The 18,593-nt window shown below is 35.5% G+C and overlaps 1 protein-coding gene across 1 annotated transcript; it reads right to left on the minus strand.

Moving 5' to 3' along the window:
- Window positions 1–11,466: 11,466 nt before the first annotated feature.
- Window positions 11,467–18,218, minus strand: LOC117338273. Its single transcript, XM_033899560.1, has 5 exons — window positions 17,713–18,218; window positions 16,670–16,766; window positions 15,877–16,024; window positions 13,803–13,952; window positions 11,467–13,321 (listed from the first exon to the last, which is right to left on the minus strand). The coding sequence occupies exons 1-5, from the start codon at window positions 17,896–17,898 to the stop codon at window positions 13,120–13,122; spliced, it is 783 nt and encodes a 260-aa protein (XP_033755451.1). The 5' UTR covers window positions 17,899–18,218; the 3' UTR covers window positions 11,467–13,119.
- Between the last annotated feature and the right edge of the window lie 375 nt (window positions 18,219–18,593).

The following is an 18,593-nucleotide window of genomic DNA, read 5'->3' on the forward strand; positions in this document are numbered from 1 at the left end:
TTATAAATTTACGTTTTGTTGAAATATAATCATATCTAAAAATAACTATTCTAGGAACCCGTACATGTCACTCATGTACATCTGATTAGCTTTTAACAATAACATTGTTTCACTTAATGGGACTCAACTAACAGTCAAAATCATTTATGAAAAAATGTTGAATTGATGAGTTATATAACGTTATCTAATATACTAAATTATTGCTAACTTCATCTCACGTAGCTATATTTTTACTTCATTTGTAAACATCCTAAATTAATATCAATGAAGAATGTCGATTATTACAGTAACCTTTAATGTAATACATGTTTTGACACAATTGGTTAATATCCTACATTTTTTTTCGGAAAAGTATGCTATCGCCAAATATGCAAGTTATCTGACATGTTTTCTGAATGAATTACACAGAAAGTAACATCCTGGTTCGCATTTGAAAATTCAAGGTCTTGTATAGAATCTTTCAGTCAAGATCCAAAACAATGTATTGACTTTGTTACGTTGCTTAACAAAAGGTGCGTTGATGGAGAAATTTTTTTATAAGGTTAGGTCAGTCAGTGTGTCAAGGGTCAAGTTATTGCCCTATATTGGGTTCCCTAGTTCTTTAGCGCCACTCTTAGTTATGAAGTGGTGTACTAAAAACAAGTGGATAGCATATTTGAATGTGAATTTAGAAATAGATTCTCAAAACAATTAATTAATACAGCCTAACAATTTATATAAAAAATGTTTCCGACGACTTTTTTGCGCTTCTTGGACACGTCATTTTCGATAGGATGCCAGAAGTTGAAATTCAGAAAGAGATATTTAAAAAAAAAAATCAAAATTGACTAATTAATACAGCCTAACAATTAATATCAAAAACGTTTCCGACGGCTTGTTTTGCCCTTCTAGGACACGTCATTTTCGATAGGTGCCAGAAGTTGAAATTCAGAAAGAGATATTTAAAAAAAAAAAGGAAATCAAAATTGACATCACCTCTTTTCACAATATTATAGGAGAGGTGCGACGGTACGGCAATTCGATTTAAACTCTTTCATTCATATTATCTTAGCAAAAACACTATATACGTGTGTACTTTGTGAACGGATACCAATACTAAAACATTCAGACGTGCCCATTGATCGAGATAGGTCTTGTTATCAAACTACTGAACTGCAACATGATTAGTGTTGAATTTGTCTCTAGGGAAAAAAGACAATGTTCAATCATAATACTTCAGTTTAACCCATTTACTGTTACCAAAATCCTAACTTTAAAAGTCTACCATTTGGAAATACAGGCCAGGTAATAGGAATTTTATCTACCGGTATGTTAATTTACGTGGAATATTAAGGCCGGGAACGAATCGTTAACACAGTATTTTTATTTTGCAGAATAATATACTTTGATAATTTCGATACATGCAAGCATACCGTCTTGTTGGGCAGATCAGTACTGGTTTTAAGATATAGAAACGAAACTGTCGAAGTTCAAATGAAACCGTAATTCTAACTCTATATCAAAAAATGAGAAGTATAAACAAAATATGGACTTACACAGAGACCTGACGAAGCTCAGGGAGAATAAGACCAGGTGTTCCACAAGGATAAGTCTCGTGTCTCGTTGATGAAAAATAAGAATACAAGGTTAATTTGGTCTAAATAAGGAGTACAAGGTTAATTTGGTCTAAATAAGGAGTACAAGTAACAGACAAAATCTTATAGGTGACGTTAAGGAGAAATGTGTCGTATATAAACATAACGTGTCCAATTCGCCATAACTTTAATTGGCATTTGTCATTTATATATATGTATTAAAACATCTATAACTTCGGCAGTAGAGTGGATAACAGGAACCTTACATCAATACAATATGATCAAATATCAACGTGATAAGAAGCATTGCCGAGTATCTCCAGTGGAAGTTATCGCACTGTTAGTACATCTTTATAAAATATAACAGACATACAAAGGGCAAAAGGACAAAATCTACAACAGCAAACATACATTGACAAAATATAGCACCGGATCACACGACAAAATATAGCAAAGGATTAACAAACAATGACAAAATATAGCACATGATCACACAACGATAAAATATAGCGCATGATCACACAATGACAAAAAATTAACAAAGGATCAACACAATAATGACGAAATATAACACAGGATCACAACACAATGACGAAATATAGCACAGGATCACACACACTGACGAAATATAACACAGGCTTACACACAATGACGAAATATAACACAGGATTACACACAATGACGAAATATAACACAGGATCACACACTATGACGAAATATAACATAGGATCACACACAATGACGAAATATAACACAGGATTACACAATGACGAAATATAACACAGGATACACACAATGACGAAATATAACACAGGATCACACACAATGACGAAATATAACACAGGATCACACACACAATGACGAAATATAACAGGATTACACACTGACGAAATATAACACAGGATAACACACAATGACGAAATATAACACAGGATTACACAATGACGAAATATAACACAGGATCACACACTATGACGAAATATAACACAGGATCACACACAATGACGAAATATAACACAGGATCACACACAATGACGAAATATAACACAGGATCACACACAATGACGAAATATAACACAGGATCACACTATGACGAAATATAACATAGGATCACACACAATGACGAAATATAACACAGGATTACACAATGACGAAATATAACACAGGATCACACACCATGACGAAATATAACACGGGATCACACACAATGACGAAATATAACACAGGATCACACACAATGACGAAATATAACACAGGATCACACACAATGACGAAATATAACACAGGATCACACACTATGACGAAATATAACATAGGATCACACACAATGACGAAATATAACACAGGATTACACAATGACGAAATATAACACAGGATCACACACAATGACGAAATATAACACGGGATCACACACAATGACGAAATATAACACAGGATCACACACAATGACGAAATATAACAGGATTACACACTGACGAAATATAACACAGGATCTCACACAATGACGAAATATAACAGGATCACACACTATGACGAAATATAACATAGGATCACACACTATGACGAAATATAACACAGGGTTACACACAATGACGAAATATAACATAGGATCACACACTATGACGAAATATAGAATAGGGTCACACCATGACGAAATATAACACAGGATCACAACACAATGACGAAATGTAGCACAGGATCACACACAATGACGAAATATAACACAGGATCACACACAATGACGAAATGTAACACAGGATAACACAATATGACGAAATATAGCACAGGATCACACACAATATCACGAAATATAACACAGGATCACACACAATGACGAAATATAACACGGAATCACACACAATGACGAAATTTAACACAGGATCACGCACAATGACGAAATGTAACACAGGATAACACAATATGACGAAATATAACACAGGATCACACACACAATGACGAAATATAACAGGATAACACACAATGACGAAATATAACACAGGATCACACACAATGACGAAATATAACACAGGATAACACAATATGACGAAATATAACACAGGATCACACACAATATCACGAAATATAACACAGGATCACACTAAATAAACGAAATATAACACAGGATCACACATATGACGAATATAACACAGGATCACCACAATGACGAAATTAACACAGGATAACACAATAGACGAAATATAACACAGGATCAACACAAATGACGAAATATAAACAGGATCACACACAATGACGAAATATAACACAGGATCAACACAATGACGAAATATAAACACAGGATCAACAATATGACGAAATTAACCGGATCATACACCTGACGAAATATAACACAGGATCACACATATGACGAAATATAACACAGGATTACACACAATGACGAAATATAATACAGGATTACACACAATGACGAAATATAACACAGGATCATCACACAATGACGAAATATAACACAGGATCACACAATGACGAAATATAATACAGTATCACACACAATGACGAAATATAAACAAGGATCAAACACTAATGACGAAATATAACAGGATCAAACAATAATGACGAATATAACACAGGATCAACACATAATGACGAAATATAACACAGGATCACACAATAATGACGAAATATAACACAGGATCACACATAACGAAATATAACACAGGATCAACACAATGACGAAATATAACACAGGATCACACATAATGACGAAATATAACACAGGATCAACACAATGACGAAATATAACACAGGATCACACACAATGACGAAATATAACACAGGATCACAACACAATGACGAAATATAACACAGGATCACACACAATGACGAAATATAACACAGGATCACACACAATGACGAAATATAACACAGGATCACACAATGACGAAATATAACACAGGATCACACACAATGACGAAATATAACACAGGATCACACACAATGACGAAATATAACACAGGATCACACACAATGACGAAATATAACACAGGATCACACACATATGACGAAATATAACTCAGGATCACACACAATGACGAAATATAACACAGGATCACACACAATGACGAAATATAACACAGGATCACACACAATGACGAAATATAACACAGGATCACACACAATGACGAAATATAACAGGATCAACACAATAATGACGAAATATAACACAGGATCACACACAATGACGAAATATAACACAGGATCAACACAATGACGAAATATAACAGGATCAACACAATAATGACGAAATATAACACAGGATCACACAATAATGACGAAATATAACACAGGATCACACAATATGACGAAATATAACACAGGATCAACCAATGACGCGAAATATAACAGCGCATCAAACACAATAATGACGAAATATAACACAGGATTCACACATATGACGAAATATAACACAGGATCACACACAATGACGAAATGTAACACAGGATAACACAATATGACGAAATATAACACAGGAATACACAATGACGAAATATAACACAGGATAACACAATATGACGAAATATAACACAGGATTACACACAATGACGAAATATAACACAGGGTTACACACAATGACGAAATATAACACAGGATCACACACAATGACGAAATATAACACAGGATCACACACAATGACGAAATATAATACAGGATCAACACAATGACGAAATATAACAGGATCAAAACAATAATGACGAAATATAACACAGGATCACTCACAATGACGAAATATAACACAGGATCAACACAATGACGAAATATAACAGGATCAACACAATAATGACGAAATATAACACAGGATCACACATAATAACGAAATATAACACAGGATTACACAATATGACGAAATATAACACAGGATCACACACAATGACGAAATATAACACAGGATCACATATAATGACGTAATATAACACAGGATCATACACAATGACGAAATATAACACAGGATCACACACAATGACGAAATATAACACAGGATCACACACAATGACGAAGTATAACACAGGATCACACACTATGACGAAAAATAACACAGGATCAACACAATGACGAAATATAACACAGGATCACACACAATGACGAAATATAACTCAGGATCACACACAATGACGAAATATAACACAGGATCACACACAATGACGAAATATAACAGGATCAACACAATAATGACGAAATATAACTCAGGATCACACACAATGACGAAATATAACACAGGATCACACACAATGACGAAATATAACACAGGGTCACACACAATGACGAAATATAACACAGGATCATACACAATGACGAAATATAACACAGGATCAACACAATATGACGAAATATAACATAGGATCAACACAATGACGAAATATAATACAGGATCACACATAATGACGAAATATAACACAAGGTTACACACAATGACGAAATATAACACAGGATCACACACAATGACGAAATATAACTCAGGATCACACACAATGACGAAATATAACACAGGATCACACAATGACGAAATATAACACAGGATCAACACAATGACGAAATATAACACAGGATCAACACAATGACGAAATATAATGCAGGATTACACACAATGACGAAATATAACACAGGATCACACACAATGACGAAATATAACACAGGATCACACACAATGACGAAATATAACACAGGATCAACACAATGACGAAATATAACACAGGGTTACACACAATGACGAAATATAACACAGGATCACACACAATGACGAAATATAACTCAGGATCACACACAATGACGAAATATAATACAGGATCAACACAATGACGAAATATAACAGGATCACACAATAATGACGAAATATAACACAGGATCACTCACAATGACGAAATATAACACAGGATCAACACAATGACGAAATATAACAGGATCAACACAATAATGACGAAATATAACAGGATCAACACAATAATGACGAAATATAACAGGATCACACATAATAACGAAATATAACACAGGATTACACAATATGACGAAATATAACACAGGATCACGCACTATGAAGAAATATAACACAGGATCAACACAATGACGAAATATAACACAGGATCAACACAATAATGACGAAATATAACACAGGATCACACAATATGACGAAATATAACACAGGATCATACACTATGACGAAATATAACACAGGATCACACAATATGACGAAATATAACACAGGATCAACACAATGACAAAATATAATACAGGATTACACACAATGACGAAATATAACACAGGATCACACACAATGACGAAATATAACACAGGATCACACACAATGACGAAATATAACACAGGATCACACACAATGACGAAATATAACAGGATCACGCACAATGACGAAATATAACACAGGATCACACACAATGACGAAATATAACATAGAATCACACACTATGACGAAATATAACTCAGGGATCACACACTATGACGAAATATAACACAGGATCACACACAATGACGAAATATAACACAGGATCACACACACAATGACGAAATATAACACAGGATCACACACAATGACGAAATATAACACAGGATCAACACAATGACGAAATATAACACAGGATTACACACAATGACGAAATATAACACAGGATCACACACAATGACGAAATATAACACAGGATCACACACAATGACGAAATATAACACAGGATCACTACACAATGACGTAATATAACACAGTATCACACACAATGACGAAATATAACACAGGATCACACACTATGACGAAATATAACTCAGGATCACACAATATGACGAAATATAACACAGGATCACACACAATGACGAAATATAACAGGATCAACACAATAATGACGAAATATAACTCAGGATCACACACAATGACGAAATATAACACAGGATCACACACAATGACGAAATATAACTCAGGATCACACACAATGACGAAATATAACACAGGGTTACACACAATGACGAAATATAACACAGGATCATACACAATGACGTAATATAACACAGTATCATACACAATGACGAAATATAACACAGGATCACACACAATGACGAAATATAACACAGGATCAACACAATATGACGAAATATAACATAGGATCAACACAATGACGAAATATAATACAGGATCACACATAATGACGAAATATAACACAAGGTTACACACAATGACGAAATATAACACAGGATCACACATAATGACGAAATATAATACAGGATCACACACAATGACGAAATATAGCACAGGATCACACACAATGACGAAATATAACACAGGATCAACACAATGACGAAATATAACACAGGATCACACATAATGACGAAATATAACACAAGGTTACACACAATGACGAAATATAACACAGGGTTACACACAATGACGAAATATAACACAGGATCACACACACAATGACGAAATATAACACAGGATAACACAATGACGAAATATAGAACAAGATCACACAAAATGACGAAGCAGGAAAGTCATAGACAACATAAGGATATGAGAAAACAGTACGCAGGGCATCATCAGTCTCCGCAAGAACCACAATATAAAGTAAGTTGATGACTATATAGCATACGTCATGAATTGTTCAGTGAAAATACATGTAAACCTAAGACAAATCCAAATATGGTCAGTTCCGAAATGAGAACTGGGATGACAACAGCATATGAGCGAGAGCTCTTAACTTTTCAGTCGTCATCAATTTCCAACTCTCGAAACCCTGTGATGCACAAAGGACATCTAAGTGAAGTAAATCAAGTGATAGGGGCTTACCTGTCACCAATTACGAGGGATCTTACAAAACAGAAGTGAATAACACCTTTAATATGAATTTTACCATATCAATATTTCGAATGATAAATATAAACAAGATCAATATATGATGAATATGAAATTGTGCGATACAGCTGTTCCACCTGAATCTCATCCTGTAATTTAATCAAGTTGATGCATTTGAATTTTCAATTATTATCCATCTAAAAGTGGTTAAAGAAAAAAACCTATAAAACACATGTCCACATCAATATGCATGTGACACCTTTACAAAGATTGCAGATCTACATGTATATCTGGAACATAAATTTTGTTTAACTTTAAGGTAACGATTAAAATAGACCATAAAGAGAGGTCGCATACATGTACATTGTAACACAGACAGTGTTATCCTCCATCGGCTTTTGTAAGTGGTTTTATAATGCATGTATATGGACTATGGATATTGCCTCAGTTGAAGGCAATAAATTAGCCAATCTTATCTAGAATATAAATATGGGATAGTACAGAAAATACAGGTAAACTCTCGACATCGCTAATACAAATTAAGATATAAACCCGGGATAGTACAGAAAATACAGGTAAACTCTCGACATCGCTAATGTTTAAAACATAAACCCGGGATAGTATCGAAAATACAGGTAAATCATCGACATCGCTAGTGTCAATTAAGACATACATGTAAACCCGGGCTGGTACAGAAAAACAGGTAAATACTCGGCATCACAAATGAAGTTAACGATATAAAGATCTCATTGAAAGTTACGATAACCTTAAAGCATCCTAATTGTAGATTTATATAACCACGGAACACCTTATCCCAAACTAGGGTAACAACAGACAAACATTTCATAGTACATCTTTCTTACAGAACATAAATGATATATAAACAGTATATGTTTGGGCGAAGAGGTAAAGATCAAATATATGGAAATATTTTCTAGCTTCTCAAGTACAGTAAAATTAACTAAATAGTTTCACCGGATGAAATCGAAAGTAACTACGTTGCTGGACAATGCTGGTACTCTGGCAAGTAAGCTGTTTCTTGTGTCATAAGTTCCTATCAGACACGCTATTGTTTTTATTTCGGAAAGAGACAATAAAATTATTAATAGTTATCGCAGAATGGGTATAGTTCTCAAAGCAGTTAAGGGATCAGTTAATGACAAATGCATGATCAAGTCTTTCCAATGGGTTTTATTTCATCAAGATTCTTAGATGTTTTGAACTATTGCAGTAGAGCGAACTCCATTGGATAAATTTTGAGCATCTTCCACTATGTAACAGGTTTATATTTACACTAATGATACAGGTTCCCAGACACAACGTTAAACATTTTGCTGTACTTGAGAAGCTAGAAAATATTTCCATATATTTGATCTTTACCTCTTCGCCCAAACATATGCTGTTTATATATCATTTATGTTCTGTAAGAAAGATGTACTATGACATGTTTGTCTGTTGTTACCCTAGTTTGGGATAAGGTGTTCCGTGGTTATATAAATCTACAATAAGAATGCTTTAAGGTTATCGTAACTTTCAATGAGATCTTTATATCGTTAACTGATACTTGCGGAACAATTATTTTCCAATGGACGTGCCACATATACCAAAAACAATTGATGGTCGTGGCTTAGCTTCTATCCAAACCACACAAATGAATGTTTTAAGTCAAACAACGTACATGACAGAGAAATACAATGCGACAAGTGTTCGTGTAAGGTCGCGTTCTTAGTCTCACAAATACAGACAACATACAAAACGTATAGGGCATACGTGTTCAAACAGAGTCCTCCAAGACGCTTGTATCTTTCACACGATCACCTTGCTTTGAATCTGCTTATTTGGCATCATCAAGACGTTTGTTCTTGTTCATTTACACGTAATTCTCCTCATTGTTGAAGATATATTTGTCCCTCGTCAGAAGTTTCTGGTATTCATTGTCTGTCGGCTATCCATTATCCCCGGTTAAGGAGGAACATGATACGTGTTAAAGTGACCTCTGACATCACACGATTGTTTTTGGATACGCTCGAATGATTGAAAAATATATCAAGACAGCCATTGATCCCGACACGCGTGATCACAACATTTCTTTTGTCTTCTTGTCTATTGTGCACTCCACAGAATTAGCATGGTGTGTATCTGTAGTAGTGTGAGGGAACTGTCCTTTACTTGTTATTTCTGACGATCGTTGAAACATCTTAATTACATATACAATGTATATTGAATGACTGTGTTGTAACTGGAATACTAAACATAGTTATACTATCATTGTATATAACAACATTAAAATATATATTTATATTCGTAACATAGTCATGTAGTCATGATGTGGTGACCCTGTCGCTGTGAATATTTTAGAGAGTATCCAATCTATCCATTACCTAGGTGATGATACTTTCATCGAGAAAACCTATAAATGTCGCAGGCCAAAATCATATATATGGACTATATGTTCAAAAGACGTAACATTTTTCATCTTTATTTATCCGATCAACTGAATTCAACTTCAAACGTGTATCTTCATTACCCGATCAAATATCATAATGTTTATCATGAACAGCTGTATATGTAAGGGGAGATAACCGCGTTAGCATATAATTATATACACATACTGTGCTTACTACATATCTAATCTTCGTTAAATCATTATGTCTCTCGGCTACATTCTATCTTATAAAACATGTGCTTCTCTCTAGAGGCGGATTACATGCCTTGACAAAAAGTGTACAAACATTTGTCCTACTAATTACTGTAACCAGAGAAATGAGGTTTGCCTATATAATGAGTACAAACAGTCGGAGATGTATCATTTTTTAAACCCTTTCAAATGATGAATATTATTCTAATTGAATTATCCTGTGTTAAAACACCCAACCCAGTCCAAGAAACGTATATATCAAAATATGATATGATCCACTGGTAGAATACGCACAATAAAATGTACTTAACATTGATATATATTTATTAACCATGAATACAAACTACAACGTTTTCAAACAAACCATTTGTGTTCAAACTTATTATGGTCAAAGTAAGTTTTCTTTTAGTAAACTGTTATCACCACACACAATAAACAGCAGGGATACTTCATAACATTCATAACACCATTGCTTTATTTATAGAATATTAGTCTTTCAATACAAAATTGTACATATATATAATAAATGAATCTTTATAAATCTTTATAAAATATTGTAGAAACATATTAACAGTACACAGGAAATGTTTATAACCAAGCAGCACGGCGGACCTTATGGTACCTAAGTAATTTTTAATTACCATGGTAATTTTAACCCGATTATTATTTTTCATAATAAATATTAATAATAAACTTAAACAAGAGGACTCTCATAACGAGTTTCAATAACGATAACTATGATGATGACCACCCCTTGGAGACATACAGGGATATCACTTTAACACTGGATACGTTGAAGACATAGGTTAATAAGTGGTTCTGACAGAACAACTACAAAGAAGAGACAATGACCAGAGGTCAAATGCTCACAGAAAAACAGATTTTTCTCCGAAATGTTACCATGTTACGGAGATTTTTTTTCGTTATCCATTCACACAGAAACAGAAATTGGAAGCTTTACTATCATACTATGGATCAGACATTATATACCCCATTTTAGGAGTTAAATCGGTTTTCGAATTTAGCCAGCGTTTATATCTTTATCAGAAATACGTGTATTTACTTAATTACCAAGCTCTACCGTTGTACAGAAGTTTAGACAGAATTACCAAGCTATACCGTTGTACAGAAGTTTAGACAGAATTACCAAGCTATACCGTTATACCGAAGTTAATACACAAAGCAAGTAAAATTTGGAATCAAGGTTCTACAGAATTTCCTTTAGTTCGAGGGACCCTCTTTTGATAAGTACTTGTAAGACAAATGATGTCGCTCTCTCAAACCTTTTTTGATGATAGTTCACTTTTACTCTGTTAACATTACCAACAACGTTTCTCATATTGATAAAGCTTTCGGGACCATCTATTTACGTCCAAAAAGTACTAAGAAACCAGATATTTCTACCGCGTGCGACTTGTTTTTGCAAATAATTTGTTGGTTTATACAGTAAAACGTGTTTATAACGAATTCCAGCGGACCCAAAGAAATACTTCGTTATGTTCGCATTTGAATATAGGAATTTAAGATAAATACGGTTGCGTCAAATGCATTATACGAATTTGAGACAATTACGCCTGTGTCAGATTAATTTTAGGAATTTAAGATAAATACGGTTGTGTCAAATTCATTATAGGAATTTAAGATAAATACGGTTGTGTAAAATTCATTATAGAGATTTGAAACAATTACGGCTGTGTCAAATTTATTATAGGAATTACGACTGTGTCAAATTTAGTATAGGGATTTAAAAGATAAATACAGTTGTGCCGAATTCGGGGATTCTACTTTATCATGGATAAGCAAAAATTCGTATTAGGCCTGTTTGCCTTAGGACGGTTTTACTGCACTTCATAAAGTCCCGTCAACCCTTTTTGCAGTTTATCCCGAATCACCCTGTTATAGACTTGCCATACATGTACGTTATAAAAACAATACTCGATCCATTCTTTATGAGGACCGGAATAACCACGGTTATTCTATAGTAAACACAGTTGTTTAACATCATCACTTCGAATCGCAATACTGCAATAATTCTGTATAACGAAATATGTTTTATGTTCGTTTGTACAACCCATTCGAGTGACACCATTAATATTCCAAGCGATTTACCATAACGCCCGGTTGAGATCCATAGATACGAGTACGGCTATGGGTAACATGACAACACAACCCGACAGTCCCTCGCCGTTAATCTTCCACTGATGTCCACAGTACACCCCGGGGGTGTTGGTGTAGATACTCCCCAGTACGTGGGGATTCAACCTGTTCCACCAGAAATGAAGTAATGTACTTGGCCAGACGGAGTAGCTGAAACCAAATACAATCATGTTTATCGTGTAATCAAATACAAAACAGTGGTAAACCGTCAAAAAGTAAATAAAGTGTGGTCTGGCAAAGTGGTAACTCTGTTGCCTTTCACCTAAGAGTGGATCAACACAGTAGGTAGTATATAGATTGATATATAGAGGAAATATAATAGTGTCTTCAGTAAAACCAAATATATTTCACGATTTGGGCATCATTTTGATATTTTTTGATGAGGGCGTATCACGAGTGAAAAATATCAAAATGTTAGCCTCACTGGTGAAATACGTTTGGTATTACAGAAGATACTGTTGGATATTCTATACATTTTATAGCCAAATCTACCTGGGCATTGCCGTTTGTAAGCAATGTTTTGATTGGTGAAATCACTAGGGAAAATATCACTCTTCACTGGTAAAATGAATTAAAACTAGATATCTGCTACTAAGGAATACAAAAATAACCTTTTACTTCATCAAATTACCTAGCTTTAATGGCGAGCCAGCCATGGGGGTAGGCGGACATAACACAAGACACACACTGCACAATTACTGTCCGGACCGGATGTACCATTTTCAGCTTCTTCGTTAGCAAGATCATCACAGCTACATGGAACAATCCCCAAGCAATTCCACTGCAAAAGGAGTGCTAAGAAGTAAATATTACTTACCTATTGAAAACCGGTGTAATTGTCGCAGTTTGAAGATGGGGTGCGCAAAAATTAATAGCTATAGATATTTTCAAACTTCATTAGTAAATGATGGTCGATTAGCAATTTTAGGCCATCTTGGAAAATCCCTCTGGATTTGTAGACAAATGAGCATTCAGCAATTTGTTTTTAAACATAAGAATTAATAAAATGATGAATATCACATATGTTTTGCTATCCGAGAGTTGATTCGGTATTTACTATTAATAAAAATAGCTTATGAAAAATGTTACAATGAAACATCGCCACATTAGGCCTAGCAAAATCATATTAAAATATCTTACAAAAAAATGTTCCAAACGGAACATATCACACAATAGCCAAGCGCGTCTCTATAATTCCAAATTTTCAGCTTCTTAGCCTTTGATGGAGAAACAGACTCTTTACACTTCTCAAGTCACCATCTTAGCTAGTTTTCCTTGTCAAAGGACAGGAAGCCAACAATTTAAAATTGTAGAGACGTGTTGGTTTATTTGTATGATAAAATAAATACCTAATAGAAATTGGTAAAGTAACAAGTATATCATATTTAGAATAATTAAATCCACCTTTGAGTGCTATTCCGTATTAGACCCGATCTTAATATGAAACACTCCGCTAACCAAAAAACTAACAGCATGCAATTACTGGGTATGGCAACAGCATATCTCATCAGCTCATAATGGAACACCGAACTACTTACGCTGCCCTTGCACCGCCCCATAAGGAAGCACGTTATTCAAGACTTATCAATATTGGATCGAGGAGTGGGTATCAAACTCAGCATTTCACATGGTCGATGGCATAAAAGGCAATGGGCAACCGTATATCTATTACCTTACTATCCTTGGATGCCCTCAGTGATCGCACTCAAAGGACGCAACTGCATATTCTAGGTAAAAATATCGAATATGAAAGGGAACTCCATATCTTTTCTAACCCATGTTTGACATTGGCGTTGTTTAAACCCATTGAAAACACTGACATAGACAATGCCTTGTCCATGATTGAAGCTTTCAAATTAAATTATAATTCACCCGTGGACAATGGCGATAATTGAGAAATCTGTTTCATCACAAGCCTGATTTGTGATTTAAGATAGCTATTGAGATCTATATACATGTACATTGATGTACATGTTGTGACGGAAGAACTTTTACCTGAGAAACGTTTTTTTTTTGGTTGCGAGAGAAGAACTAATAGATTTTTTTTTCGGGAAAGAAATCAGATTTACCCGAGATTCGCTAACTATATTGTATGTTTAAGAGAGGAAACAAGAAATTACCTGATGAGAAAAGTTATCCTTGTTTAGGAAAAAGCTACGATTATTACATGCGAAGAGCTATATAAGTTGTAAGAGAAGAACATTGAGTTTTACATGATGAAAAGCGTTATCCATGTTTTAAGCAATAACTATGGGTATTACCTGAGAAGCGTTATGTATAAGTTGTAACAGAAAACAAAACAAGAGGTTTACCTAATGAGGAGAGGTTTACCTAATGAGGAGAGGTTTACCTAATGAGGAGAGGTTTACCTAATGGGGAGAGGTTTACCTAATAAGGAGAGGTTTACCTAATGAGAGGTTTACCTAATGAGGAGAGGTTTACCTAATGAGGAGAGGTTTACCTAATGAGGAGAGGTTTACCTAATGAGGAGAGGTTTACCTAATGGGGAGAGGTTTACCTAATAAGGAGAGGTTTACCTAATGAGAGGTTTACCTAATGAGGAGAGGTTTACCTAATGGGGAGAGGTTTACCTAATGAGGAGAGGTTTACCTAATGAGGAGAGGTGTACCTAATGAGGAGAGGTGTACCTAATGGGGAGAGGTTTACCTAATGAGGAGAGGTTTACCTAATGAGGAGAGGTTTACCTAATGAGGAGAGCCACCTGTGGCGTAAACTGAGACATGAGACAAGGAAGGAGATAACAACGCCAGCCCATCTCTTCTCCAGCCGCTCTTATGAAACCCGTGTTCGAGATGTGGTTCTGTGTGGGCACTGAAGAAGGCTTGGACTTGGCTAATTAACAAAATGAGAGATGTATAGTACATTACACAATTGGATGAAATTATATTTATTGTTTCAAATGGAGATGTGGTTATTGAAAAGTGTCTTTTTGATAATTAGAAGACTCATTATGTAATACTGTGATGCCTGCCATCATATATGTTACTCCGTAGTAAGTGGACGTGTAGCAGCCACTCACGTTTAGCAGTCAGACTCACATGCAGCAGCCAGACTCACATGTAGCAGTCAGACTCACGTGTAACAGCCAGACTCACGTGTAGCAGTCAGACTCACATGTAGCAGCCAGACTCACGTATAGCAGCCAGACTCACGTGTAGCATCCAGACTCACGTGTAGCAGCCACTCATGTGTAGCAGCCAGACTCAAGTGCAGCAGCCAGACTCACATGTAGCAGTCAGACTCACGTGTAACAGCCAGACTCACGTGTAGCAGCCAGACTCGTGTATCAGTCAGACTCTCGTGTAGCATCCAGACTAATGGTGGTATGTATATAGTCCTTACTAAGTAGAGTTATTTTGATTGACTAACTACAGCAGATGAATTATTTATTTGTTTCGATCGTATGCCCAGAGTTAAATAGTTTGAAGTTGATCACATTTCCCTACTTTACTTGTAAATGATACGGAATGATATTACCTGTCCATCCGAGGCAGACCCCCAGGCCTACACACCCATACACCAACACGTAGGTCAGAACGACAGCCACCACCGAGTATAAAACACTTGTATATACCTGAAAAATTAACGTAGTAGATGCAAGTGCATATTTATTAAAACGATATTCTGATTATCCTTATCCCACCAACCCAGACAGATATTTATTGGTTCTGATGTTGCCTCGGTTATACAGAAGGCAGGTATGGAAGTGTTAATTTTGTTACTGTCCTTGTCATCGAAGAAGACCTATAGCAATACTGGGTCATAACAATTAAAATTTGTTAACATCAGAAACATTGAAACGTTTTGTACGAACACTGATAAATCTAAGTGTCAGTTCTACAAACACATATTGTATACATGAACTCTTGTTTATGAACTAGGACCGAACACGTTCCAGATACACTTACAGTCTACACAAGTTTGTTCTGAGAGCTGACAAGACAGATAATCATGTAGTATTTTTTAATTATAAAGTAATGAAAAACAAGAGGTCAAATGGGTCCGTATCGCTCACCTGTTCAGGGAAAGAATAAGACTTCAGCACAGTTGACAACTGTGAGCTTGAAAGTAGGTGAAGATTATTAATTTGAACAACAAATTTGGTAACCTGTTATCCCAGCATGCTACTGACTCAATATCATGACATTGAAAATCTCAGTTTACACGTTATTTAAAGATTTAAAAAAATGGTCGCTGCGACTGTTAAAGTACGCCAAAGTCATTGATTTAAAAAACTTGGTAGCCCTTCCTCACAGCATGCTACTGACCCAGTATTGTAATCCTGAGCCTCTCGGTTAATGACACACAGTTGTTTAAAGATTTTAAGTAGGTCAAGGTCATTCATTTGAACAACTTTTGTAGCCCTTCACCCCAGTATAGTACACGCCAAATAGCAGGTCTTTGGGCCTCTTGGTTAAAGAGAAGAGGTTGTTTAAAAGGGAAGGTTGACATTGAACGAACGGCCGGACGCCACACCACGGAAACTTCGCCGCCCGAGAAGCTTTAAAGACACGACCTACCGATTGAGTGCCCGCTATCTGCCACATATAGTCGCCCACATCATCCACAAAGGCCAGCGATATGACGCCTGGCAGGTACATCGCCTTAGCCAAGGTTGGGAACGACATGTCCCTGGCGAGGTAAACATATAGTGACGTCACAATGTCCACTACTGCAGCAAACAACAGACACGAGTGCAGGACCATCGTCTTTGAATCCTTAGTGAAGATTGCTGAAAATATTGTCAACCGTGTAGTATCGATTGATATGCACAGTCATGTAAACTGAAAGCGCCGTCAGCCTGAGAGTGGTTGTCCCGTACTGTTCTACTATCTCAGGCGTGCCTCTGTGTGTTACCTGTAAACGAATATTTTATCCTCGTCACAATAAATAAAGCATAATCCACGCACGGTTTCTTACGACAGAATCTTAGTGTCGAGTTTCGTTGAAATTAACAGCTCAAAAATCCGCTGTAAGTAAACCCTTATACAGCGAACCACAGACTCACCGTCGAGCTGACCTTAGACTTCCGGGAGGGAAAATGATATTACATTAGTATTAATGGACGTGAACAAATATCGTGAAGGGGGGTCAATGGCTACAGTAACGTGACGTACAAAATGTAGTAACGAATCCCTAAACAGATGATTATAATCAGGTGGACACAAATGAGATATTACATAAATACCAGAGATAAACGGTAAGATTAGCTGTCCTGTTTTCAAGAAACAAAACGTTAAACCCTGTTATGAAGTTCATACAGTAGAACATTAATATCCCAATAGATATATACACTTATGATCACGGATATCATTTCAGTTGGCCGAAAGTCATAAATGTTATATATGTAACATGATTAATTAAATTTAGATATTTCTCTTTAGTGGAGCGTACATTGCGG

Source organism: Pecten maximus, chromosome 11 (genome assembly GCF_902652985.1).
Source record: "Pecten maximus chromosome 11, xPecMax1.1, whole genome shotgun sequence".
NCBI lineage: Eukaryota > Metazoa > Mollusca > Bivalvia > Pectinida > Pectinidae > Pecten > Pecten maximus.

Excerpts from the sequence above, each read along its gene's own strand:
- LOC117338273 (XM_033899560.1), bottom strand. The coding sequence starts at position 17,898 with ATGGTCCTGCACTCGTGTCTGTTGTTTGCTGCAGTAGTGGACATTGTG. Across the intron at positions 13,953-15,876 it reads CAGGTGGCTCTCCTCATTAG|TGGAATTGCTTGGGGATTGT; the intron begins GTAAACCTCTCC and ends CTCCTTTTGCAG. Across the intron at positions 13,322-13,802 it reads TGGCTCGCCATTAAAGCTAG|CTACTCCGTCTGGCCAAGTA; the intron begins GTAATTTGATGA and ends ATTTGGTTTCAG.